Source organism: Camelus bactrianus, chromosome 6 (assembly GCF_048773025.1).
Source record: "Camelus bactrianus isolate YW-2024 breed Bactrian camel chromosome 6, ASM4877302v1, whole genome shotgun sequence".
NCBI lineage: Eukaryota > Metazoa > Chordata > Mammalia > Artiodactyla > Camelidae > Camelus > Camelus bactrianus.
Window position 1 is genome coordinate 14,256,626 of NC_133544.1, and position 26,081 is coordinate 14,282,706.

General features: G+C 46.5%; 1 protein-coding gene across 3 annotated transcripts in view; it reads left to right on the forward strand.

Annotated features, from left to right (window-relative positions):
* KCNK10 (potassium two pore domain channel subfamily K member 10) overlaps positions 1-19,669 on the forward strand; it is a 127,024-nt gene extending 107,355 nt beyond the window's left edge. For all 3 annotated transcript variants that reach the window (XM_010968669.3, XM_010968668.3, XM_045505730.2), the window contains exons 5-7: positions 12,404-12,590; positions 16,243-16,385; positions 18,222-19,669. In XM_010968669.3, the coding sequence (XP_010966971.1) occupies positions 12,404-12,590; positions 16,243-16,385; positions 18,222-18,842 (951 nt within the window). In that variant the 3' untranslated portion in view covers positions 18,843-19,669. The remainder of the gene's footprint in view (positions 1-12,403; positions 12,591-16,242; positions 16,386-18,221) is intronic.
* The last annotated feature ends 6,412 nt before the right edge of the window (positions 19,670-26,081 follow it).

Below are 26,081 nucleotides of genomic sequence, written 5' to 3' on the forward strand. Positions count from 1 at the left end.
GTACTGAAATGACGGGACTCTCACTTCCACATGTAGAATACAGAGGTGGTCCAGGTGTGTGGAATCAGTGACCAAGCTGCCACAGGGGACTTTCCTGCCCATCATGAGGTTTTCCAAGATGGAGAACAGGTCTTGGCAAGGTTCCAACTATTCAAAATTCAGCCTTCTAGCAGTTTACATTGGAGTCATATTCTTATAAAATTCACCCTATATTGAAACTGTGGAAAAAAAAAGTGTGTGTGTGGGTGTTTATACCTAAAAGGGACTTAAGTTCTCAGCCCAGGTAATTATACACATGATTTTTTCTCATGCGATGTTCAAAACTCACACTAATTTGGGGTAATTCTCTGATTTGTGACACTCTAACTCTTGTGTTATAGGATGTCTAAATGCTATTGCCCCCACCCACCGTGTGCCAGGAGTAACGACCACAAACACCCTCACCAGTCACCTTTAGGGTGCTATAAACCAAACGGGGTTATAAAAAAAACTTCAGAAAGCTCCTGTATAACTTTCAGGAATATGCATATATAATTTACAGTCTCGTGTAAATGGCCACATTCAAATGGTCGACCCCACCTTGATGCGGTTCCCATGCTATTAATAATTCAGTTCAGCAGCTATGCACCGTGTGCACGTGTGTGTATGCCCATTGCCTGTGCCTGTAGCATATACACTCTTACTAGCGACCTATGTACAAACTCCTGACTGTTTATCTCTTGCCGGGTGAGTAGTTTTATTTTGTTTCCTTCATAGAATAGTTTACCCTAAGCAGTTACTCTCGTGTTTCCTCCAGGTGCTAAGAACGAGAAGGAAAGTGTAGAAAAACACACTCCCAGCGCAGGGCAGCTGGGATGCAGGGTTAAGGAGACACACATGCAGGAAGACAGCAGTGCAGGGATGGGGTGGAGATGGGGACTGTGCAAGGAACAAAGATGGCCAGGAAGTGGACACGGTAACTAACCAGAAGGCAGAGGGCTCCCTGCAGGAGGTAAGTCAAATTGCGTTTTGAGGAACGAAGAGGGGTTTGAGCATAAAAAGGGGAAGAACATCCTAGCAGATGGAACAATCTTTAAAAAGACACAGAAGCCTGGAATGGTGCAGTATTTAGGTGCCAGTAAATGATCTGGTTCCTTTAGAGAGTAAGCTGCAAACATCACTGAAGTTAGAGACGATGCAGAGAGGTGGCAGGTGCTTGCCAGCAGCGGGGCTCCCCGGCAGCTTTGCTCAGGAAGGGGGTTGCCACGTTCTGTAGGAGGAGGAGGCGGTGGCCCGGGAAGTAGGCAGGATGCAATTACTGATTTGGAACCAGGCCATGTCCTCCCAGCTTTCACTGCCACCTCTGGCAACTGTCCCTGGGATTCTAAAGCCTCAGACAAGGCCCATTGTTCTTACTTTGCCGTGCCGAGTAGCTCCTCCTTCTCTTTCTGGTTTTCTCCCAAGGGCATGGTTGTCACCGCCTTCCCAAAAGAAAGGAAGAGAAACTGCCCGATTTTCAAGGGCTTTGTGTTGTTTCTCTAGGGCACCCCTGCAGTTTTGGGGAGCTGTTCGCCGCTTTCTCCTTCCCTTTCCCCCTCCTATCCCTCTCTTCTCTCCACCTCTCCTTCTTTCTTTTCATTGAAAAGGTTACAAAAGGAATACATGGTCATTGTGGACACTTTGGAAACACAGAAGAGTACAAAGGAGGAAAAAATTCGTTATTCAAAGAGAGCCACCATTAACACTTCAGTAATTACACTTGGGAGTCTTTTCTCTTCACATCTATATGTAGCCTAAATGCCTGCTGCCCCGCTGCACCCCAGTGGGCTCCGCCCCATCTCTCCTTCCTTCTGGTACTTGCACGGGTTGTCTCACACACACACGTGTGCCCACGTTTGTCCTGACCACAGCCTGTGTCTTCCCCATCAGCTCCTCTGGATTCCCAATCTTTCCTCCAGCCATGGATCTCTCTTGGTAATGCTCCTGGTCCCCTCCTGCCAGTGGCAGACCCCTCTGCCTTGGTTGGTAGTTGCTCTTGCCCTGGGGGAGGAGGTTGGCACCACTGTCCTTATAACTCTTCATCCCAGGAATGGCTGTAGCCCCTTCCACACCACAGCTGAAACTAGGTGTAATTTTTAACAAGACCGTTCTGAAGATTTAAGAATGTCAGAGATATTACCCAAAGTGGTTAAATCACAATGAGTTATCTTGGCTGATCTTGATCTTCGTCTTCTGGCTGATCTTGGGGTCCAGAATTCCAGGGCGGGGCACCCCATGGAGCTATGTCCCTGCTTTCAGGTGGCTGAAGCCAGCTAACCCTGACCCCGAAGAGTGGCAGTTTAGCTGAATCAAGAGAAATCAACTATGGCTAATTTAACAAAAAAGAAAAAAAAAAAAAACAATTTAAAGGCTATTGTATAGTTACCAAATCCCTGAGATGGTTGGAGACCTAGACTTGGAAGGCACCCAGCCAAGAGCAGTGACCCAAAGCACGTCACAGAACTGGTCCTGGAAGAAGCCACTGTTGTGTCTGCCTGCCAGACAACAGCTGCCCTGCTGATCCCATTGATTCTGGGCCCTGCTGCCACTGGATCCACCCTGGTAACTGCCCCTGAAAACAGGATGTAATACCACCACTGGGGCCATGAGTCCCAGAGTGGATTCACACAGTCCACACCTCTTTATGTAACACCAGTAGTGTGTCCACTGCTGCCTGCCCCCTCCCCCTGACCCCACTCCCATGGAAGCTCCCATCTGGTGCTAGTCAACTCCACCTTGATCAGGGCCAAGATTCTCCCATCACATCTCTACCCAACTTAGTGTCCAAGTCGCTCAGTCTTTGTTGAAGAGACTTAAGAGGATCCAGGACTCATGGGAGGTGGGCTGTGCACAGGTGGTGAAGCAGTTAGCGCCCACCCCCGAGGAGAGCTCTGTATGGAATTGCTTCCTCTCTGACCCTGGTTCTGCACACTGGGGGTTCTGCTTGGAAGACCTAGGAAGGCTCAGTCCCTTCCACAATTCCTTCCTCCCCAGGCCGAGCAGTGCTTCTGCCCTCTCTCTCCATCCCTAGCCAAGTCTTACCTAGTTTCTGGGAGAGGAAGAAGAGGTCTGTAAGATGCCCCTGAGAATCTTCACCTCTCACTTAGGAATGCCCTTTGGAATACCAGAGAGAGAAAAACGGGGGAGGAAAACACAGAAAACCTTCAGATGAACACTTCATGATCGGCTCCACCACATCTACTCACTAGTGCCTGGTTCAAAGTCTGACTTACGTCTGTCTCTCTGGTTGGGGGAGCCTGGGTGGCATGCTTCTGCTTTTGCAGTGGGGAGACTGAGAAAGTGAGTAGCTGGCGTTCTTTAACTTCTGGATGGGAGGAGGCCTCTATCTTTCACCAAACCAAAGAAGGGGGTCTGGATGATGGGCAGACCAAAAGGAGTGACCAGTGTCCTCTAAGGGGCCATGTATGGAGATCTCATTTGCTCGATTCCATCACAACATGATAATAGGGTGGTCCGTTGGCCTTCAACAACATCATGATGGTCATGAACAGCACACTCCAGGCTGAGTGTCACCAGGGTCAGTCCAGTTCCATTTTCTAGGCATTTTTGAACATAAGGAGAACATCAGGAGGCCTGGATGTCTTTTTATTTGACTGTCTTCGGGGTCTCCATTTTTGATCCTCTGTGGAGAACTGTTTAAATAAGAGCGTGCACCTTTCTGCTAAACACTTTGCGGGATCGAAGTCACCTAAAACTGTAAAGAGAATGCTTTTCTAAAGAAAATATTATCTGCAGTGACACAACCCCTACCTAAGCGTTTACTACTTTATCTTATGGAGCACTTGATGTCCACATCTGTCATTTGCATAGCTAAACAGCAGAGTCATTTCATGAAAGATGAAGGTATACTTTAGTTATTACAGTAAGCTCCATTAAAGGGTTTGTATATAACTTAGTTCTCTTAAAAGGAAAAAAAAATGTGCCAATTAAGTAACAATGGGGACGTTTATTATGTGTATTCACTTGGTAATCCAAATAGGCTTATGTCTGGTCCTTCTAATCAAATCCACATTCTAATGAAATCCATTTTAATCAAATTAAAGAACAATGCTACTCTTTAATAATCATGGAAGAATGATAGGTGAATAAGCATAGCTGAATTATGGAATTATTATATTTGCCCATAATGTACACACATTTGGAACCTGGAACATCTTTGAGGCATTTGTGTAAAACTTGAGTAAAATACAAAGAGAACAAATCTATCAGGATGTCAAGATGCCCACCTCGGATGACTCTGCCATGAGGCTGTCAATGAAAACTTTGTCAGTAGCAGAAACCAACCAATATACATAAAGCCTGAATTCATTAGCACCTCCTTGGGTTGTTTCTCTCTAGCACCAGTCTCCTGTCTTGAATCATTTGCAATAGCTCCCTTGACTATAATGGGTGAATTGTGAGGTATGGGCAACATATATGGGAGAACAGGATGAGCAAACAGTGTCATCAGGTCTCCCTGTTACTCTCTCACTCGGTGGGTTCTTTCCCCATCATAGCACTTCTTTCAGGCTGGGATGATGTATTTGCTTGGGTGATTGTTTCATGTTTGTCTTGCCCCCTCTAGCTCTGTGAGGCTGGGGACCATTCTGTTTTGCTTACCAATGAATTTAGTTCTGTAACTGATGGAGAATAATTCTTGATAAATATTTATTGAATGAAAGAATAGAAAAGTTATAGGATTCGACTTCATTCACAGCTTGGCAAATATTCTACTAAAGAAAATTTCTTCGTTCTGAATGTTTCTGTCAAGTTCCCTCAATGCAGGGCTTCCCAGTTTAAGATTTATTTCTGGGTGACTTTCTGTGAGGCTGTGTTCTAAAATTCAGTGGCTTTTAACATTTGAAGATAGTGCTCTATTAGAATGCAAAGCACTCAAAATTCAACCAGTTAATTCATTCAACACATAATTATTAAGAACCTGTTACATATCAGGAGATGTTCTAGTTGCAAAGGACCCAGCAGTTACAAGGAGAGACAGGAAAAGTTCCTTTTTCACATGCATACACAAAAGTCTAGTTGGCTGGGGCAGGGTCGGAAATCTGAGCCTTTGGCTGAAAACAGTCTTTGTGGCGCTGTCCATGGTGCCCGGCCCTGGTCTGACTATTGAAGGCAAAGTTGTTACTTAATCGCATCCCAGTGATAAAAAAATATCACTTAGTAGAGAAAAAGCTCACAAATGCCTTCTCTCTGGGCTACTTGTATGCAAGGTGGGGGCATCTGAAGGCTTTCTTCTCTCCCATACTTCTTGGGTGCTCTTGGATGCTAGTTCCAGTCAACAGTGACATGGTTAAGAGATGCCAGGAAGGAGGAGAAAGAGGAAAGAGCTTCTTGCTAAACCACAAGTCGGGCAAGTGAGCATTTTGCTTATGTAGTGTGTTAGGTGGCTGCATTGTGACCATTGCTCCCCAATTCCACCCCCACCAAACCTTCCCACTAGCCCCTGTGCAAGGTTCTTGCCTCTTCTAGACAGCTCCAGCCCGAACTGGTCTTCCTTAGCGACCTGCTCAATTACTCATGTTCTTTTAGGAGAGCACTCTCAGCAGGAGGCCCAGTGTAATCTCACTCTTTCTTTTCTGTTTTTGTTACATGTGTTCCTTCCTGGTGAGGGGCCACAATCTAAAGAAGGGAATTCACCTCAATTCCATTGAGGAGAACTTGCCCCACAGTACATGGTTTGACTTCTTTCTCTCTTCCATAATGGGATAATTATTGGGCTATTGCTAAATATATGTATATATATTTTAAATCATAGTACCAGGAGGACTGGGGGAGGAGAGTTGAGATGGTTGGGGTCTTTGAAGGAACCAAATAAATAGCATCCTATCTTTCCCACCCAAGGTAGGAACCAACTGAGAAATAAAAGAGATGACACTTTGAAACCTAATATTAGTATGTACCCTCAACACTGGAGAATGTGGCTTATATCTGTGGAAAAATGGGTTTCCTAATACAACCTGAGAATTAGACAGGAGATCACAATGGGTATTTCTTGAGGGCAGCTTGTTCCCAAAAGGAAGAGGAGAGGAAGAGGCTGAGTTCTTGGTTCCTCCATCAGAGTGAGAGGCTGGAGAGAGGCCATGTGTGTTACAGTGTGTGGAGCTCCATGCACAAGGGAAAAAGCATCAGAGGTGGGAAGGAACATTTCTTCTGTGCAGGAGATCTTGTGTCTTGACTATTGTGGACTGCTTGGCCAATGAATCAGGACCTTGAACCCTTGTTAGCCAAGGGAAGGAGAAGACTGAATCTACCTTTCAGCTGTCTGTAGCACTGTTACTGTAGTATAATTACTGCATGCTTGTGTGTTTGATGGTGGAGAGGGCATTTTAGGGTAGAAACATTGTTCACTGTGCTGCTGAAATCTGGGGAAATAAGTTTAGGTATTTGGATAGGTGGGCAGCTGGGTGTGGCATCTGTAAGGTTTGCCAGGAGTTATTCTGTGATGCCGCTCATCAGGAGGTGTCCCCATCCTCCTCTCCTTTCCATGGGCCTGCCTTTCATACCTCAACTAAAGAGAGGGACCTTTCTTCAGCCAGGGTTACAGTTGGGTATTTCCTTTATTGGTGTGATCTGGAACATGGTTTCTGAATGCTTAGCTAACAAAGATCCAAAGATCACAGGTGGCACACTTTTGTATTCCACATATGATAGCTGCAAGAATATTCCTTTCTTCTCTACCAAGTGATTTTTTTTTTAATCACTGGGATGCCATTAAGTAACAACTTTGCCTTCAATAGTCAGACCAGGGCTGGGCACCATGGACAGCGCCACAAAGACTGTTTTCAGCCAAAGGCTCAGATTTCCCACCCTGCCCCAGCCAACTATAGACTTTTGTGTATGTATGGGAAGAAGGAACTTTTCCCGTCTCTCCTTTTAACTGCTGGGTCCTTTGCAACTAGAACATCTCCTGATATGTAACAGGTTCTTAATAATTATGTGTTGAATGAATTAACTGGTTGAATTTTGAGTGCTTTGCATTCTAATAGAGCACTATCTTCAAATGTTAAAAGCCACTGAATTTTAGAACAGAAAACTTTCAAAGATTTTAATTAGGGTGTTCCCAGAGTGAAACAGCTGAGAATTTTTATTCTTTCTAGATTTTAATTTTTCTCCATCCCAGGTGCACCTATATTGCCATTTCAGCGATAAAAAACAATTTAATTGTACATACCAAGAGCTTTTTCAAAAACTTTGCATGGTGATACCAGCAAAGTACTGACCCAGCCAATAATCTGTTGGATGCAGTTGGATGGCTCAGACTCAGATGCTAGATATAACTCTTTTTTTTTTTTTTTTTTTGGTCTAGAGACTATCCATTTGTGTATTCAGCTTTTGAGTATGACATTTTCAGTAGGCTCCGTGGAGATTTTACTGCACGATTCTCACTAATCTGTGTTTACAGTATCTCTGCCATGGAGATTAAAGGCAAATGGTGTTTAAAAACTCTCTTCATAGTTTACAGAATTGTTGGTACTACATGGCTCTTTGTTGTGATATTGAGACCATTAGTTAGAACGGGACTTTTTCAAAAGAAATCTTTGCAGAAAACATAATAATATCAGAAAATAAAGTCAGTTCTTTTGTGAGGCAGTTCCTATTATCTTTCCATTTTGAGAAATCACTCTCAGTTCAATTGTATTACCATGGTGATGAGTTCGCATTTCAACAAAACAAAACCGAACCATAAACTAGAGCCCTGCCTGTCGAGCTCCCATCCTAGGATTTTTATTGCAGTATCTTTGTTATTGAATAAAATCTCCAACATCCTGGCTGAAAACCACAACAAATAAACAGTTTCTCAGCCAGACACAACAATCTGGATTGCTAACCTCAGAATTCTAAGAAATCACACAAAAGTAAAAAGAAGAACAGTTACTAGAGAGGGGTAAATATCAAAAAAGAAATAGCCCATAAATGAATAGGAATGTATTTGCTCTCTAAAAATAAGATTGTGGAAGTAACCAAAAACGGGCTGGGCATTATGCTTAATGAGAACTGGATGTGTGGCTTAGCTCTCTGAGGTCGGAAAGAAATAAACACTTCCAGAATTGTCAGCACATACGTCCCCCTCTGGAAGGAGAGCTCTTAGAGCTGCCCCCCCCCCGCCCCCCACCTCCTGTTTAGGAAGCTTATTTTGCTCTTTGGAAGAATTGCACATATAATTTTGACAACTAAATGAACTCTACAGGAGGTGGGTTTTGAGTTCCTCAAAAATTCCTGCAGATAGTGCCAATCGGACGTGGGAAATAGTTTTGCATAATGCCATTTGCATAAGGAGAAGGAACACATCATCTAATCAACAAAGTGTGAAAACAAGATTTGGACAGATATACACAACTATTCTCTCACTTCTGCCCAAATATTGTATCAAACTATCTCTTCCCAGATAGCAATTTTGTTAGCCTAAGAACACATTAGCTCTGTCAGATCTGGGCGCTCACAAAGCTTTTTGCTAGCTGCTCTGCTTACTGGTAAATAAGCAATGGGATTTTGCCTAGCAACCCCACCATGGAAACACAGCTTGACTCTGTAAGTGGTGGGGGAGGTGGTGGTGATAGTTGGCGGGAAGGGAGGGGGTGGGGGGGCTGGGGGTGGTAAGAAACACAAGGTCCGTGCCTCTCAGGGTCCCTCTGCAGCTGGTTCCTGATACTGCAAACATTATCTGCAATTCTTGGCAGTTTCAGAAGAATGATGAAAAACTAGGGGGAAATTAATTGAAAGGCAGATAAGAAAGGTTCCAAGATTGTGAGCTGAGACTGTCTGAGAGCTCAATCCAGAATCAGCACCAAAGAACCAAGGGAGAATGAAGATTTTTTTTTTTTATTAAAAAGGAGGTAATTATATGAGGTAATGTATCCAGGAAGGGACAACCAGCAGTGACCACCTGAAGCTAAACAAAGGTTATCTTAAGCCAAATGTGAGGGAACATTCCCCAATAGCAAAAGGCAGCATTGAATCTGGGACTGTCCACATCTAAGGAAAGATTCGAACTTTTACATCAGTAACAATCCTTGAGCACTTAGCAGGCACTGTGCTAAGTTTGTACACACTTATTTAATCTTCCAAACAATCTTATGAGGTGCGTTCTTTTATTCTTCATTTTTAGAGGAAGGAACCAATGCACAGAGAAATTGAGAAACTTGCCTGAGGTTACTCAGCCATTTAGCAGCGGGGAAGGGATGTGACTCAGGCAGCCTGCCCCTAGACTTCAAGTCCTTAAACACCAGTTTACAGTAGTGGTGAATGGTTGCAGATCTGATGGGGATGAAAAGCCCAAAGATCACTGGATGATGTGTATGATAGTTCGTGGTTCCATCTTGAAAGCTACAGTTTAAAATGTTCATTTTTTTTAAAGCATCCAGAGGGCAGAAAAAACATGGGTCTCTGGAATAACAGACATTGCCAAAACTTTATGCCCATACCTCTTCCTTTTATAGTGATGTATGGGTATACACAATTTCACCCCCCCCACACACACACAGACACACAGACATACACACATGCAAGACCCTTGATTTCTTAAGTCCCTAAAATACCCCCATGATTAAATTCTCCATGCGTTTTTTGAGCATCACCCTAGAATGTCTGGAGGGAGCAGCCCAGGGACACGCTGGTTGATTTGGGCAGTGAACAGTGGTGAAATGTCTACCTTGCGGATAAACTCTCTAGCAGATAATGCAATTAAGACTCCACAATCTAGCCTTTGTTACACACCTCGCTCTCCGCTACCAAACAAATGCCGTCCGGGGCCATCTTCCCTTCTGCCCACCTCCTGGAGCCCGGGAATCTCTCCAGCTTCCTACCTACTTGCTGCTCTCCTTTGCCAACCTCAACCTCATTTGGATTACAACTGCATTCGCATCCTAATTTATGACTTAACAAGTGTCTCACAAACATTTAATTCACTTTAATTTCATTATGCCTTTGAGAAGGATGATTTATAGAGGGGGGAGATAATCTGCCCATTGCCAGCAATTAGATTAGGTTAATAATCTGTGGTAAAATCTCCTTTTGCGCTTTGGGTTTTTGCTCATGTCTACAAACAAAACTAGGCTAGTAATAACTAAGTTCCTGGATTCTCAGGGGGACTTCGACTGCCCCCTCGAAGTCTTATACTAGCCAATGTAGAAATCCATGAAATGGGTAAAACCTTCCTTACGGTTCTCAGGTAATATATCTTGTCACAGTACTTTCGTTTGTGGAAAAAATGGTATTTCCACATTCAGTTTCAAAAATATCAATAAATTATCTTTTATTAGGTGGCTTTTCTGAGGAGATGGGGAGGGGACTGTATAAAAGCATGGATCAATTAATTTTTTCCTGTTTCCACTCTACATACCCCTCTTAGGAGTTACAGGGTACTTGACTCCTTTTTATAAAGGATTGTATTTCTTTAGCTTTTCCCATGAATATTTAGGGAATGTATTGATCCAGGAACTCGAGTGTAAATAGTGCTGATTTAGATTTGTGCAAACAAGTGTTCTCCACTACGGCTATTCTTCGTCATTAACTGCCCACTCCCAGCTGCCGTATTGAACATACGGACTCAGGACCCCAGTTAGGTGGGATTGATGGTTTTGAGGCATGACTACAGAGGGGAGCAGCCTTTCTCCCCATTCCCCAGCTCTCTTGCCCCTTGGCATTTTCCAGGGAAGAGGCGGCACTGATGTTTGTCTCCACAAGTTGGGGAGGAAGAGGAAGATGGGAGGAAAGGAAACAGAACCATAATCAACCTTTCTATCTCAGAGACCTAGTCCTTTCCTTGGCTAGCGTTTCCTGGTTAAGCCAAGTGGCTGATCTTTGAAGCATCTCTCTTGACCATTTTTTTTTCCTGGGACACCTGGCTGAGATGTCCCTGCTATGGTAAAAGCTTAGGAATTCCTGCACAGTGACAAGATCTCCCAGTGAAAAGTTTTTATTCGCAGTCTCCTTTCCCAGAGGAGGTTAGTCTGGTTTCCTTCATTAGGGGAGAACTCTGGCAGCTTTCAACTGGTGAATTGTTAACTTGAAAACTGGTTCCCATCCTTGCGCGCTGGACCGACAGTTAATCACATCAGAATTCTCATCTTGGCTCTGCTCCTAATTAGCAGCATTTTATGCAAATTCCTCACCCCTTTTGGCTTGTTTTTGCATCTGTAAAATGAGTGCATGAATGCAGAGTTCTCTCTGTTTTGGGAGGTTCTCTACCCTCTAATTCACCAGAAGGCAATGACTAGAAAATAGATCATGTGGGAAGGATTTCTCATGTCTATTGCCCTAAATGTGCACTTTTGCAGAAACTCTGGGCAATGTACAGAGGTCCAGGCACTCAGGTGTTAAACATGTATTTATGATAGTATATGGTTTTCGTGGGCTTATGGTGCTAGGGTCCCCTGATGACAGTCTCCAATGGCAAATCTAGGAGTGTTGAGAAGACCTTAAAGGATTACTCAGTTTAGAGGCAATGCCAGTGTTGTCTTGGGTGCATTCAAGGGGACACCCAGTGTGCCTCCAGGCTACCTCTGGACTCTGTGGACATGATTCTCTTGCCCCAGTATCACTGTGATTCCCATTCTAAATGCATTTTCATCTCTTTACTACTTAACTACTTGACTCCTTCAGAAACTGACATGAGATGAAGTCCTTACTACCCATTTTAGACAGTGACCTTGTCACTCAACTTGGACTCCTGTCCTGTCCCTTATTGGAAATACGGCTAACAAACATGATGACCATGGTACCAGCTCAAACACGTGTGTTTTTAAGAGAAAAGTGTGTTATAAATGCGCAACCTCAGCAGCGGGCAGGAGGGTGAAGAATCACAGAGATACTTGGCTGGAGTCTGTCAAAAAGGAGGATGGGGTGGCTGCATCTTTCTTTTCACCCAAAGCTTCTGGCTTGCCTCGGGAGCCTTATTTTTCCAGCACATTCCCTTTGACACAAGGGAAACTGGGTGCAAATCCACCACCACCACTGTGGAAAGAACCCCAAACCTTTGCCCTCCCAGTGGAGGGTCAGTGGCACCCCACAAGAAACGGCAGCAAGCCCTTCTTGGGAAATAGTTATGTTTGCACGAGCTAGGAAGTTACAATCGGCATCTGGGCTGTGGTCAGGGAACCACGCAAAGGATATTCAAGACATGAGCTAAGTGGGGTTTCTTGACCTGGGATCCATGCACCCCCAGGCTTCCTAGGACCTGAGGACCACCTCGACCACTCCGTATGTGCATTTTTCTAGGAGAGGGTCCACAGCTTTCATCAGATTTTCACAAAGCTGCCCATGACCAAAAGCAAGGTGGAAAGCCACTGCCCTGCTTTCCCTACCGCTGTCTTCCGAATCCAGGGTGACGGAGCTAACTTGCCTGTCTTTCCCCTTTGCTGTTCTTCAGAAAAAGCAAGTGAGTCAGACCAAGATCCGGGTCATCTCAACCATCCTGTTCATCTTGGCCGGCTGTGTTGTGTTTGTGACGATCCCCGCCGTCATTTTCAAATACATCGAAGGGTGGACGGCTCTGGAGTCCATTTACTTTGTGGTGGTCACTCTCACCACGGTTGGCTTTGGTGACTTTGTGGCAGGTAAGCACCCTGGGCACCCCAGTCGCTGGGGCCCTGGTGGGGAAAATATTCTGTTGGCAGTGCTTTTTGAAACCACGAGGGAAGATGTGGGAGAGGCAACTGAAAACGGCTCAGCGTCTCGGCTGCTGTGCGCAGGCTTGTTCCAAACCTGTGGTCCTAGGCGATGTAAACAGCATCAGACTGATGCCTCGAGCGGAAGCCGGCCTCTCCCTCCCCAGGATGCAGATTGCTTATCATCATATGAATTATGCATGAGTGAAATGAATTTCTCATTGGAGTTTGGACTTCTGAGTTGTATTAAGACTCCTTGAATCAATTGATAAAAGCTATATCAGCAAGTGGCAAATAGGAAACTCTGGAGGGATTGGCACAGAGTGTAGCCTGCAGTGACCTGCAGACTGAGCTACCTTATGCTAAGGTGAGCGCCACTGTCCCCGCAGACGTCCTGAGCATGTCCCAGGGCAAGACTTAAGGCTCAGGTGACTACTAGGAGCTGAGAACTGCCCCAAGGGAATGTGATACCACAGTGGGTTCTGCGTGAATGTGCACAGAAGCAATGGCCTTCATTGTAAAAATAAATGCCAATGCGCTGTGCTTAAGGAAGAAAAGAAAACCACCATCAAATTCATCTAGGAACAGGAAGCTTGAAAATTGAAATGAGATCTGGCTTCTTAGATGCAGCGCTTTCCCAGGGTGTGGTAGGAAGGCAGGACTAGAAGGAGGAGGCCATCCTTCCCTTTCCTAATGGAGTAATTCTAGGTGGTCAGACAGTTGATCGTTTTCTACTCCAAGAAGTGAACGCTCTGATGAAGCAGCTCTATCGTAACTTACACATTTATGGAGGGCAGGGATCTCCTCTCCTCGAATGTGGAAAACAGCAAATTCTGGAGAGGAGGTTGAAGGCTGGCCAACAGGCGAGTGGGCGTCGCCACGTTAATTCTGTGATCCAGAGAACTGGCAGGGTGGTTTTGTAGCTATTCCAACTGGGAAGATGAAGACTGAAGTCTAGTTTGCAGAAATAGCAGTTTTAATTTTTCCTTCCTTTTCATTGGCTAAGGATCAACAATTGCAAAGTCAAAGTGATTAAAAATTGTTTACAAAGAGCCTGAGGAAGGCGTGGGCCCCCACCCGTCTCTCCTTGTGCACAGTGCTCATCCACTGCGCTGCATCTCAGCTTGGGCAAGTGGTCCCTGGGTGCCATTTGATTAGAGGCCTGAAGCTCTGGAAAGAAGCCACATGGAGAAATGAGGGGAGTAAGGGGAAAGACTGTCCGGTTAATTCCTTTGCATCATCCGTAGCTGCCCTGTGGGAACACTCAGCTGAGGTTCCAATCCTAGGTATATACAGGTAACGGCAGCTGGACTTCAGAGCTGTTCCACCGCCATCGTTAAGTTCCCCCAGAGTGTAATTTGCACTCTGTTGTGCGGTGGAGCCCTCTGTGCTAACACTGGGCTGTCTACAGGACTGTCTGCTGGAGGGCACTTGCAGGAGTCCCGCTCTCTCACCAGTCACTCAGTTCAATCTGTTAATCTGTTAATCTGGGACACAAATAGCACAACCTTCGGAATGTGGGAGTTAAAAAATCATGTAAGATTTAAATTTATTATTTATTCTTATTGGCCATCAGGGACTGTGAGCCACCATACATGTAGCTCACACCAGCACTCCATCTTATGCTTCCTTAACTGGTCACGGTGCGACCTCCACAGTCACAGGCAGGGCACTGCTTTAACTCCCTTACTTACCGCTGACTGCAGAGCCGTGATTTCCTTTGTCCTGACGTCTGCACAGCCCTGGGTCTTTTACAATCCACAGTGCTGACCGCCATTGGACCAGGCCCTGCTAAGTGCCAGTTTCCAGAGCTTACACGGGCCAATCTGAAGAATGCGTGCCTTAGAACGCTGTAAGTGTGTTGCAACCTTTTGGCAATACTCTATGGGCGACAGGGACGGATGCCCATCATTTAAAAAGATCCATTAACCAGAGCTGATGGTTGCCGTGGTTTGACTAGGCATTGGCTCAGAAATATGATCAGAACATCGATCACCATGCAGGATACAGTGCTGGTTTCTTTTGTAGCTGACTCACTTTGAGCCGGTAGCGTTTTGCTACCCTGACTGAGAGCGCACAGAGTTCTGAATTCCAGGCCAGCAGCTGAGAAGGGAACAGGCAGAAGGGTGGTTACTGGCTTGCTCGCTAGCGCCCGCTAGTGACAACCTTTTTTGGGCAATGCTGACTCATTAAGGTAAGTACTTAACTTTTAGCGAGCTCCAAGGAGAAAGCTGCAGAGTTCTCTGGCCTAGTGCAGAGAGGAAATTCACCTCAAAAACTGCATAACTTTGCAGGAACTCCGACAGTATCCTAGAGCAGGCGGAGGGGGAGGGCTGCCCGAAAGGGGAAAACCAGGCAGCTAAACCAAACCGAGGGGGTGTGTGCCACAGAGCCCTTTAGCAAAGTTTGAAACTCTAATTCTAAGAAGTGGTGGTAGCAAGGGAGACCTTGTGGGCTGCACTGCAAAGTTAGTTCGGTCACTTTGAGAAGAGCCACAAGCCACAGTGCCTGGCCAGCTGCCTTTGGGAGGTATTACAGATGCCATCAGAGCTCAGTCTGGATTCAGATGAGGTTACAACCATGACCTAGCGGGAAAACTCCATGCTCACTCACCATGAAGCACCATAATTACTCATCCCTGGCCAATGTCGCTTGTCTTAGAGATGGCCACTGGCCTGCTTCCCTGGGTGACACCTCACAGAATGAGAACAAGGCTGACATTAGCTTTTTCATGGCGCTTCCTCACTTCTTTAGGACGGGGGGCTGGGCTTGGAATCTGTTTTGCATGGCTCCCTTTGGCAGTGCCTATAGGAGGGCTAGAATAAGAAGGCTAATTACTTGGAATAAATGACTGATCCATTCAGTGGAACAGCTAGTCAATGCAATCAGGCAACTAGCCAATTGGCCTGATGGATTTTTACTGTAATCTCAATTCATAAAATAAAAGGCTTGGACTAGCTGGCCTTGAAGGCCCCTTTTTGTTCTAGCACAGTGATTCTAATTACTCAGTCTAATTGACCCCTTGGAGTAGCATCATGTAAACACCATCCCTCAGTTAACGTTAAATCACCATTGCTTGGGTCAAAGTCACAGAAATACCATTAAGTCTAATTTTACTCCCACACATCTCGCCATCTCTTGGTAAATGCATGTGTGCTTAAGGAGGAAATGGTTCCAAGAGTTCCAAACCATTTGGGATTACTTAATGATATTTTATGTTTATTAAATTTAAGGCAGTTTAAGAAAAAATTGACAACTGCTCCCGATTTGTTGTCCCTCTAATTCAAGTCATTCACTGTCCAGCTCAAGTTTAAAGTAGGTGGATCAAGTTGGCCTCTGACATCCTTTTGTTCCAAGTGTTAACGGTTTAGTGGTCAAGATTCAAAGGAAGTTAAGCCACAGGTCAGGCTCCTTTAGGGAAGAAGGGACACGTCTTTTCCTTGCCCTTTCAGCCATGTCACATCTTGTATACAGCAGGGCCTAGTAGCTGTGTGTTCTGGTGATGGATGGGGCGACATCTCTGCTGCACGGACTGGGACATGTTTGCTCTGGAAAGACCGCATGCTAGATCCTGGTTAAAGTAACGTTTGGTTGTTTTCAGGGGGAAACGCTGGCATCAATTACCGGGAGTGGTATAAGCCCCTAGTGTGGTTTTGGATCCTTGTTGGCCTTGCCTACTTTGCAGCTGTCCTCAGTATGATCGGAGATTGGCTACGGGTTCTGTCCAAAAAGACAAAAGAAGAGGTAGGCTTCCTTCCAGATTCTATGAATGTTCCTGAGATCAGATTAGCTCGTGTCAAGAATTATGTGTCTCTATTCTATGGGCTGGACTGTTTTCTACTACACGGAGGGCTCGTAGGTTTCCTTGTTTTGAATTCTTGAATCAGTTTAAACTCCAAGGTAAATGGAATAGCAGTTATTTCTGGATCCCTTTTTTGGCAGGTGAGAAAATCTGGTGACTCACCAGCCCACAGATCCTGGAAGGACTAGTAAACAACAACTTATCTTTAAAAATGAAAAAAAAAGAAAAAAACAAAACAAAACACCAGACATAGTCAGCAGAGGTGGATTACAGTTGAGGGAGGTGTGCAGTTGCCCCTGATCAGCAAGTATGTCAACTTTTTCTCAGTTCTGTATGATACTGAAGTCACTGAGCCATGGCCAGCCATGGGGAAGTGAACTCAAGGGGTCCCTTACACTTACGTCCCCTGAGGGTTGTCAGATTCGTAGAAACAAATACAGCTCTGTGGCCAGGGGCACACAGACCCTACTCCCTCATATAAATGTGCATGGAAACCTACCCAGAGGCAAGAGAAGGAACTCATAAGGAGGAAAGGTAGAGTTTTTTTTTTTTCTTTTAAATGAAAAAAAAAAAAATGCCCAAGTTGTTCTTCTGGTAACAGATGAAAAGAGGTAAGAAAGGAGGAGGGCAAGGTAAAGGGAAAGAAAGTGCTAAAGAAAGGAGAGGAGATAAAACCCAAAGAAACAGAAAGAGGGACAGCCTCTTTAAGGGTGACTGTTCCCATCCCAGAATATGGTCATTCTGTGTGGAAGCCCCTGGGAGAGCGTTGTGGAACGGAGACATCTCCCTTATCATACTTGGGCCCAATGGCTTAATTTTTCTGGCTTGCACAAACAGTATCAGTGCAGTCTCCGGTCTGATTCCCCAGACAGCTGACCTGCCGGAAATCAGCTATAATGAAAGAGAAAGCAACAACATAAATATTGACATTCCTTAATTCAGAAATCTGAGTCACTCATCTGTACAGGAAAGCATGAGACTTGTACTGTTACCCCTGCTGAGTCAGAGCCCAGAGTCTTGGTACTGATCCTCCTGTGAAGCTTCACTCTAAGGCAGTGTGTTCTGCAGGCTTTGGCAGAGCATGCCCCCTTCCTGCACCCAGACTGGGGAAATTCGGTTACCAGGTGCCCCGGGGGATCTTTGTATAGCAGGAAAGCTGGGTAGCACAAGGCCATAGCGTGGCCCAGGAACGGGGCGACCACCTCTACCAGTTTGCCCAGGACTGACGTGGTACCTAGGACTCAGGACTTTCCCAGGCTAACTGGGCGAAGTTGGTCACGCTACCCAGAGTGAGCTACTTGGAGGGACAAGGAAGGGCATAGGACCTGCTGAGAGCATCTGCTTTGTGCCCAGGACCCAGCTCGGTGCATCGTTATCTCATGAAACATGAAAAACTCTGTGAGCCCAGAGTTATGCTGGAGGAACAGGCCAGATAATTTTTAAAAAGGATAGAAACAGCCGGCCCCCCCGCCTTCCATCTCCAAATACTGACCTCTCCCTTAGAATGCCATCTGGAGACAGTTCCCGTCTCCAGATCTCAGGCTTCCGTTGGGTTCCCCAGCATGTGCGCCCCCCTGAGCCATTTGAGATGAGTTATCCAGGCAGCAGGAAGGACTGGGGTAGCACCCCGCTCCTCCCGCTGGGTGCTTGCGCCACCAGCAGCACCCGGCCTCCTTCCCCTGGGGGACGCCCGAGGGCTGCGGGCGCTGGGTGGGAGGAGGGCCCCGAGGCGGAGGTGGATTTCTCAGCGCGCGATTGTTGTCCCGTGTCCCCGCCAGGTGGGTGAAATCAAGGCCCACGCGGCGGAGTGGAAGGCCAACGTGACGGCCGAGTTCCGGGAGACGCGGCGGCGGCTCAGCGTGGAGATCCACGACAAGCTGCAGCGCGCGGCCACCCTCCGCAGCATGGAGCGCCGGCGCCTGGGCCTGGACCAGAGGGCCCACTCGCTCGACGTGCTCTCGCCCGAGAAGCGCTCCGTCCTCGCCGCGCTGGACACCGGCCGCTTCAAGGCCTCGTCCCAGGAGAGCATCAACAACCGGCCCAACAACCTGCGCCTGCAGGGCTCGGAGCAGCTGAACAAACACGGGCAGGGGGCGTCCGAGGACAACATCGTCAACAAGTTCGGGTCCACCTCCAGGCTCACCAAGAGGAAAAACAAGGACACCAAGAAGGCCTTGCCCGAGGACGTGCAGAAGATCTACAAGAGCTTCCGGAATTACTCCCTGGACGAGGAGAGGAAGGAGGAGGAGGGGGAGAAGGTGTGCAACTCGGACCACTCCAGCACGGCCCTGTTGACTGACTGCATCCAGCCGCAGGCCGGGGCGGAGGACGGGGTGGTCCCCACGGACACCAAAGACAGGGAGCCAGAGAACAAAGCGTTACTTGAAGACAGAAACTAAGAGGTAAGGACGTTGGACTGCACCCAGCGTTGTGGGTTTTTTTTATATTCACCCTGAGACACGTGCCTTAAACAAGACTTCTCCTTAGTCCGAAGTTACATAGCATCGAAGACTCTGTCTCACTGTGCCATAAACCACTGAGAAAGCTTGCTCTGCCAAAAGGAATCGAAGGACGAGGACTTGCCGCCAGGGCCGCAGGACACCCACGGAGCCTTCGCACGCGTAGGAGGTCACGAGCGCGTCCGAGGCGACGCTGTGCCCCCGGGCAGTGCCGTCCCGCTACGGCGGGTAGCAAAAGGGCAGCTATTCTGTAGACCAGCCGTCTGAAAGGAACACGTGTGTCGTTTAAATGGACCTACCCTTAGCGATATGTGCACACACAGAAGGGGACAGGATTCAGGGGGTGAAGTGGCACCTGTAACTAGGGTTAGAGCGGGCACTTCGGACATGTTCTGAGCTCCAATTTTGATACAAACCGTTCAGTGCGTACCTAGTCTTTCTAAGCTCCAAATCAATGTCCTTGGGACCCGAGAGAGCACCTGGAATGTGTTGGCAGCAGATCAGAGAACACGTATTAAAAGGTGCAATTGCTTTCCTCATTACAGAAGAAAAAAATAAAAAAAGTCACAAACACATCACACTGTGGATATTACCTTAACCAATGACTGAAGCCTACCGAATTTTGTCTTTCTCACGGGGGCGGGTAGTCCAAACAAACTTGCAAGCATTGGTGAGAACTCACCCTCAGCCGCTGCATGGTTACAGGCAAAAATCATGCATTTTCCTCAGTGGGTGCAATGGTGAAAATAAACCGGTTTTGAAATGTTCACGTTCACTTTTCTAGTGGAACTTATGTTACAATTTGTTTTGGTAAGAGGGGGAAAAATACCAAAACTATCATTGCCTTGCATGATGCTGGTGGCTTGCTGTTCTGTCTAGCTGATCCTAAATTTTTATGAAAAATAGGCATCTTGCATGTCTGAGACATACCAAGGAGGACCATGGCATCATTCCATCTCAGGGCTTCTTGTCCCTTTGGGTGTCTTAGGGTAGACATAGTGACCCGAGGTCCAGTCTTACTGTCTGCAAACAAAAGGAAACTTAACCCCTCAACCAACCCTTGTACAGGAAGATTGAATTGTTTTCATTGCTTGCCGCTTAAGTGCCATTATTGCCGTTTTTGGAAAAAAAAAAAAAAAAAAGAAGTATTTGAAAGATTTCACTTTCATGTTCGGGTGTTCCTTTATTCTGAAAGCATCACTTCTTTTCCTTGCTCGTTTTTTAATCTCACCCCTGCTAGCCACTAAAATTGGAACCACTGTGATTGTTTCTAGGCAAACAGGTACCAGCACGCGATAGAACATCCAGTGAAGGAGAGTCGGGGGGTGGGGGGAGTGGCAAGTCATAGGTTTGAAGAGGGAGATTCTAAGTGGATTTTTATCAGAAAGGGAAAAATGTGTCCTAGACCAACCATCCTGTGTGTGCCGCCGTCTTTTCCAGAGTTGGCTGGCCATTGTGCTGGTTCCAACTTAGCTATTTGGGCCACACACTTCAAGCAGTTGGACCTGGTAACACCAGGAAGTTGCTGGTTTGGAGATGTCACATAACTAATACCACAGAGTGGACTTATCAGGTTGCAGGACCAGCAAAGACTTCCAGAAATCCATAGTGCTTTCCGACTTCCAGGGAAAATTATACCCACCACATCCCTGACTACTGATAGCACGGCAGACCTCTCTTCCTGTCCAGTTTTCAAAAATGCACAGCTCTCCCTTGTATGGAGCGCACACAGCCCCTCTCCATCCCCCATTTGTCCCCCCCGCCCCCCGCCAAATTTTAGGCTCTAGTTAAAGTTCTGGCATTACTTTGGGGAAGGAGCCAAGTAAGAATCAAGTTTGCTGAGGTCCTTCCTGTCCAAGGCAGGTTTGGGGGAAGGCCTCCATGGGGCTGGAGCCGTGGCTCACTGGCGACACCCTGTGTCCACACAGTGATACACAGGCACCTGGGAACAGTGCATGTGCAGGGTGGGCGTTGGTTCTCACTGCCATCGTTCCAGCCTGTCAAAATGTGTTTTAAGAAATTGGTAGGTAAGTGGGACTTTCTTCTTCTGACAAGTTAAAAGCTTCGTGATTAAACTCCCCAAGGATCTCATTCATTTGAGTTTCCACCCACTGTTACTTGGAACTTTTATAGTAGTGGGCTGAAGTTCTAGACCCTAGAGCCAAGTCTGGCGGAAAGGCTTCCCTATCGTACATCCAGTGGCTTCTGTGGACCAGGCACTAGATGAGGCACTTTACGGCCGTGGGCTCACTGAAGCCTCACAGCGAGACTCCGCAGGAAGGGTTTGCAAACCCATTATGCAGATGATGACACGGAGGCTCAGGGAAGAGCACACAGCAAGAAGGGACTAGAGCTGGTATTCGAAGTCTGTCTGACCAAAGTCTGCTTTCCCCTTTCTATGGTGTCCATGCTGTGCACCTTTGTGAGTGTGAGTGTGTGTGTCTGTGCATGCGTGTGTGTCTTTCTAGTTTCATGGACACAGCATACAGATATGGGAGAAGGTCTTTACTATCAAGAGGGTCTAAGGGCTTTGTGTAAACAGGGCCTAATGGGTTGCGCTTGCAGACGCTTACGGTACATTCTTTTGGTCTCAGTGTTGGGAACGCTGTATGGGGGGGCCCCTTCTGTATTGTTAAAAATGCCCTTTGAAAGCACGCTTTTGCACTTTACTTGCTTACCTTGCGGGAACTCGGCGTACAGCTGGAATCAAACAGCTCAAAGCACTAAGCTGCACGCTCTACCAAACAGAACAGGTGTTGGTGTGTGCAAGGCACTGTCCCCAACAAGCCAAGCCACGGTAATGTGGAGGAAGGATCAGCTGGGAGTTCCCGAGTACTGATGGGGCTAAGGCCCTGATATATAAGATCAAAGAAGAGCCCTCCCTTCATGGAGACTGATCCACTGAATATGTGGGCAAAGTGTTTGACAAACTATGATGTTCTCTCCAGAGGAGCAGCTGAGGGGGCCTGAGAGTCTGGACCCCACTTCCTGCGGACGAGCTAAGATTTGAGGGGAGGCTAGTTGTTTTGGAGCTGCTTGAAAGCCCCCTTTGTAAAAGGGGGCCAAATAACACGTAGAATTCACATGGCTAAGGCAGAGCTGCATTAGAGTCAGGACACGCACAGCCCCACCCTTCCAAGCTCCATTCTCCACCTGCCCCCCATACACCTGCAGAAAATGTTTTGGTTTTGCACACGGGAAGGGCACAGGTGTGGCTTGTCAGTGGGTGGTGTCCATCATTCCTCCTGGTGGCTGGGGATTGAATTTTTCCTCCACAGCAGATATGGTGAGAGCCAAGAGACAATTGGGAGAGAATTCAGCTCGATGCCCAGTTTTAACCCTGTAGCGACTCTAGGACGTTATCACTTTTGGGAAAGGGCCTTAATGTGTGCGTAGGTAGAGGTGTCCCTGACCTACAGCTAAGGGGACTGGGACTATTTGTCTGTGCTCTGCAGTCCCAGCCTGTGGTCTTGGGTACCTCAGACCCCTTGCCTGTATCTCTCTGTTACCTCATCGGCACATCAAGGCAGTTGAACACACAGTCGTCAAGGTCCCTTTTAGTTCTGCAGTTTTCTGACCAAACATTCCCTGGTCCATGAGTTAATTAAATTTACTAAGACTATTGATAGCTGGATTTTCAAATACTGACTAATGGGACCCACTTCTTTTAGGTGAAGATGAGAGCTTTGTCTCCTGCCCTTGGGGATTTTTTGTTCTGGGTGACTGATGGAGACCAGATGTATTTGGGAGCCTGGTGTCCAAATTAGGACCATGCCCTGTGTAAACTCACGCTGTTCTCCTTTACAGCGCACTGTCACCTGGAAATCAGGCTATGCGGGCAATTCTTGCATGGTGTCAAGACTATTTAAAGAATTTTAAGTTGTTGCTATTTGGAGTCATTTGTAGTAAAGATTCCATTTGATTACTTTATGGATTCATATAATATAGATATTGCTCAGACAGACAGACAGACAGACACACACACACACAGAAGTGGCTGCTCTGAGTCCTCTGGGGACCATTCCGTGTTGAACGTCTTAGTTGAGTTAGACGTTAACAGAGCACCCCTGCCTCCCTCCGAGATGATATCACTTCCTGGCTGGGTCGACACTGCCCATATATCGGTATGCTTGGTTTTGGGGGCTTAGTGAGAATGTGGCCAGAATTTGGTTAGGGCAGGTTTTAACTCACTATATTGGGTAAGAATGTAGACCCTTCAATATGTACTATGGTTTCTGAACCATAAGAGAAGCATAGGAAAACCAACATGCAGAGACTCCGAAATGAAAAAAAAAAAGATTTGAAAGATTTAAAAAAGCCAGTATTACATTTCATGTCTCTGCTTCCCGCATCCCTTTAATGTTTCAAGTGGGGGTTATTCTTTCTCACGGTTATGATGCAGTTGTGTGCAAAGACAGTGGCTGTGTGAGCAGGGCGAGCTCTCAGTGGTGCAGTGTGAGAGCTAGTTAGTCATGGCCTTAAAAAATAAAAATGGCAACTTTCTGAAACAAAGGTGACTTTGATTTGACGTTGTGGATGGCTGTGACTTCTGCGTGTGGAGACTTTGGAACAGCAGGCTGATTCCATGGCTGTGAATAAAGTCCCGCCCTCTGTCCTTGCTCGAGGAACCAGCTGCATTGTGCTTCACCAGCCCGCCCACAGTCCATGGAAACCTCTGCCCTCCCCTGGCGGTCCCTGGGTCATGTGACATCAGCACCGTGGCAATGAAGAGAAATAAGAGGTGTCTCTGATTTGACCGAAAGTGATCGTGTTCACAGGTGCCTAAGAGATTTGGAATCTTTCTGTTCTTGGTCTTAAGCAAAAAATCTCAAATAGTTCCCTGTGCATTAAAAAAAAAAAAAAATCCTTGAGAGCATTCCCACTCCATCTCTACAGCAGTCCTGTGCTGCCGAGGATAACTGGGAAGCCTCCCCTTTGCCATCAGGTCGCTGAGTTTGAAGGGAGACAGTGCAGGGGTGCCTAGAAGCGATATGCAAACCGACCCACGTGCCAGCCTCCGGCCCCTTCCCTGTCCCAGAATCCCAGGCAGGGGGCCCCGTGACGACGATAAACCCATGTGTGGAGGTGTTTTACCTATTTTTCTCTCTGTAGGATTTCATGGTGCTTTAAAAAAAAAAAAAAGGCATTTTACAGAAAATAATGCGGGGTGGGGGAGGAGGGAACTTCGTAATGTTCTTAGGAAAAGTACAAAAGCAACTTTGCTTGTAACATTTCAGTAGCTGTGCTGCTATTGTCTTTATTTGATGATGTAATTTTTTTTCAATGTTGGAGAAAATTGCAACAAAGACCTTCTGGAAGATCCAGTCCAATGTCTCTCCTGTTTTCTTTTCTTCTGTGGGGCCCAACATGGTTCACAGTGGCTGGGTTGGGAGCTACGCTCAGGACCACAGGTCTTCTGGGGACAGGCGTCACTCGCAAGCATTCGTCAGGGCAGAGCTGATGGAAACTCACTGTCTTGCACGTGGAGGAGCCCACAGCAACCCAAGAAGAGGCATCTTAACCCAGTATAATTACTGCACATTTACTTTCACCTCCCTATTTTTATCTGATCCTGATCACATGCTGCTAGAGGTTGGAGAGCAGGTCATAGTTTCTAGGAGAAACACTGAATTTGGACATTGTGACAAGTCCGCTAATATGAAATAGGCAACTCCTCGGGTGCCAACATTTCAAACTGTATTTGGTTTTGCCCTTACTACACATCCACCAGCTTGTCATAAGGGCAGAGACAAAATGCCGACCATTTTTGAGCACTTACCGAGTAGCAGGTGATCTGCCAGGCTGTTTACAAACATGGAACAAGTTGGGTTTCTTCATTTTGTAGATGAAGGCATTGAGGCTCAGAGAGAATAAGAAACTTCCAACCCAAGTGAGTCAGCTCCAAACCTGAGTTTCTTTCAGCAGATCACACAGCTGCCTGGGACATGTGCTTTGAGCACTTTCCCAGTAAAGGTGATGTGGTCCTTTCTGACTTATCTGCCCTGTGTCTCCCACCCTACTTGTGAGAGAGGCGTGCCATAAGTTCAGAAAGGTGAGTCCCTGGCTGCCAGACTGAGCAAGGCCAAATGGCCTACACAGTAGCCAAAGCCAAGAACTTCACCCAGGCTAACCCTACTGGTCACGGGCTGGGCAGGGACAGATCTGGTTCATATCTTTATTGTTTTTATGGGTTTCGTCTTCATGGGCCTAGGGCACAGTGCACGGCACACGGTAGGAAGTCAAAGAGATCTTTCCAAAATGCAGATTGTTCTGTGGCTCTCCGTGGCCTGCAGGATAAAACCCCAAAGCGCTGATCTGTCACACTCGTAGGGCGTTTCTGCCTCATCACAACCAGCCTCTGCCGCCACCATCTTGGATTCCTTGCAAGCTCCCCAGTGGTCCATGCTTTCCTCTTCTACCTCCAGGTCTTTGCACCTACTGCCCCTTTTGAAAGTCCTCCTTACTTATGTGCTGCCTCCCCCATCCCACAGCCACCTGGCCCCTTCGGATCTTTCAGTGCTGAGCTGAAGAGGCACCTCTGGGGAACCTTACCTCACTCGTCCCCTTCCCCTCTGAGTGAGTTAGCTGCCTTCAACATGGGGGGCTCCCCTCAACTCCAGCATGCTGGGCTTAATGGCTGGGGTCCTTGTCTGTCTGATGCAGATAATAAACTCCTCAGGTCATTTCCAGTCCCAGCACTGAGCACTGTACCTGTAACAATATAGACACTCAAATTATTGGTGGAATAATTTTACTACCCTCATGGATAACATAATTTGCATCCTTCAAGGCAGACTGAATGTTTTTTCTTTTTTTTTTCTTCATGAATTGGAAGTCATCTGGAGCCAAGACTGGTGGAATAAGTAATTTATCCAGTTCCTGAGTATCATCTTGGTCAAAATCAAGTTTGCCTACAAAATAATGAATTTCATTTGTATTTTGGGTTTACAACAAACTTCAAAATTTTAATTGCAGTGATAGTTAAAATAACTTGACCCTGAAGCTGACTCCTTTGATAGACAGCTCTCATTTGGATGTAATGGAATATTTATTTTAAAACCAACCTTATTACAGTAGATACAGTTTGAATGTCTTTGACCTTAGGAAATATGAAATTATGTTTTGTGAGGTGTCAGATGCGACAAATATGCCACCACTCTTTACCCCTTTAGGTATCTT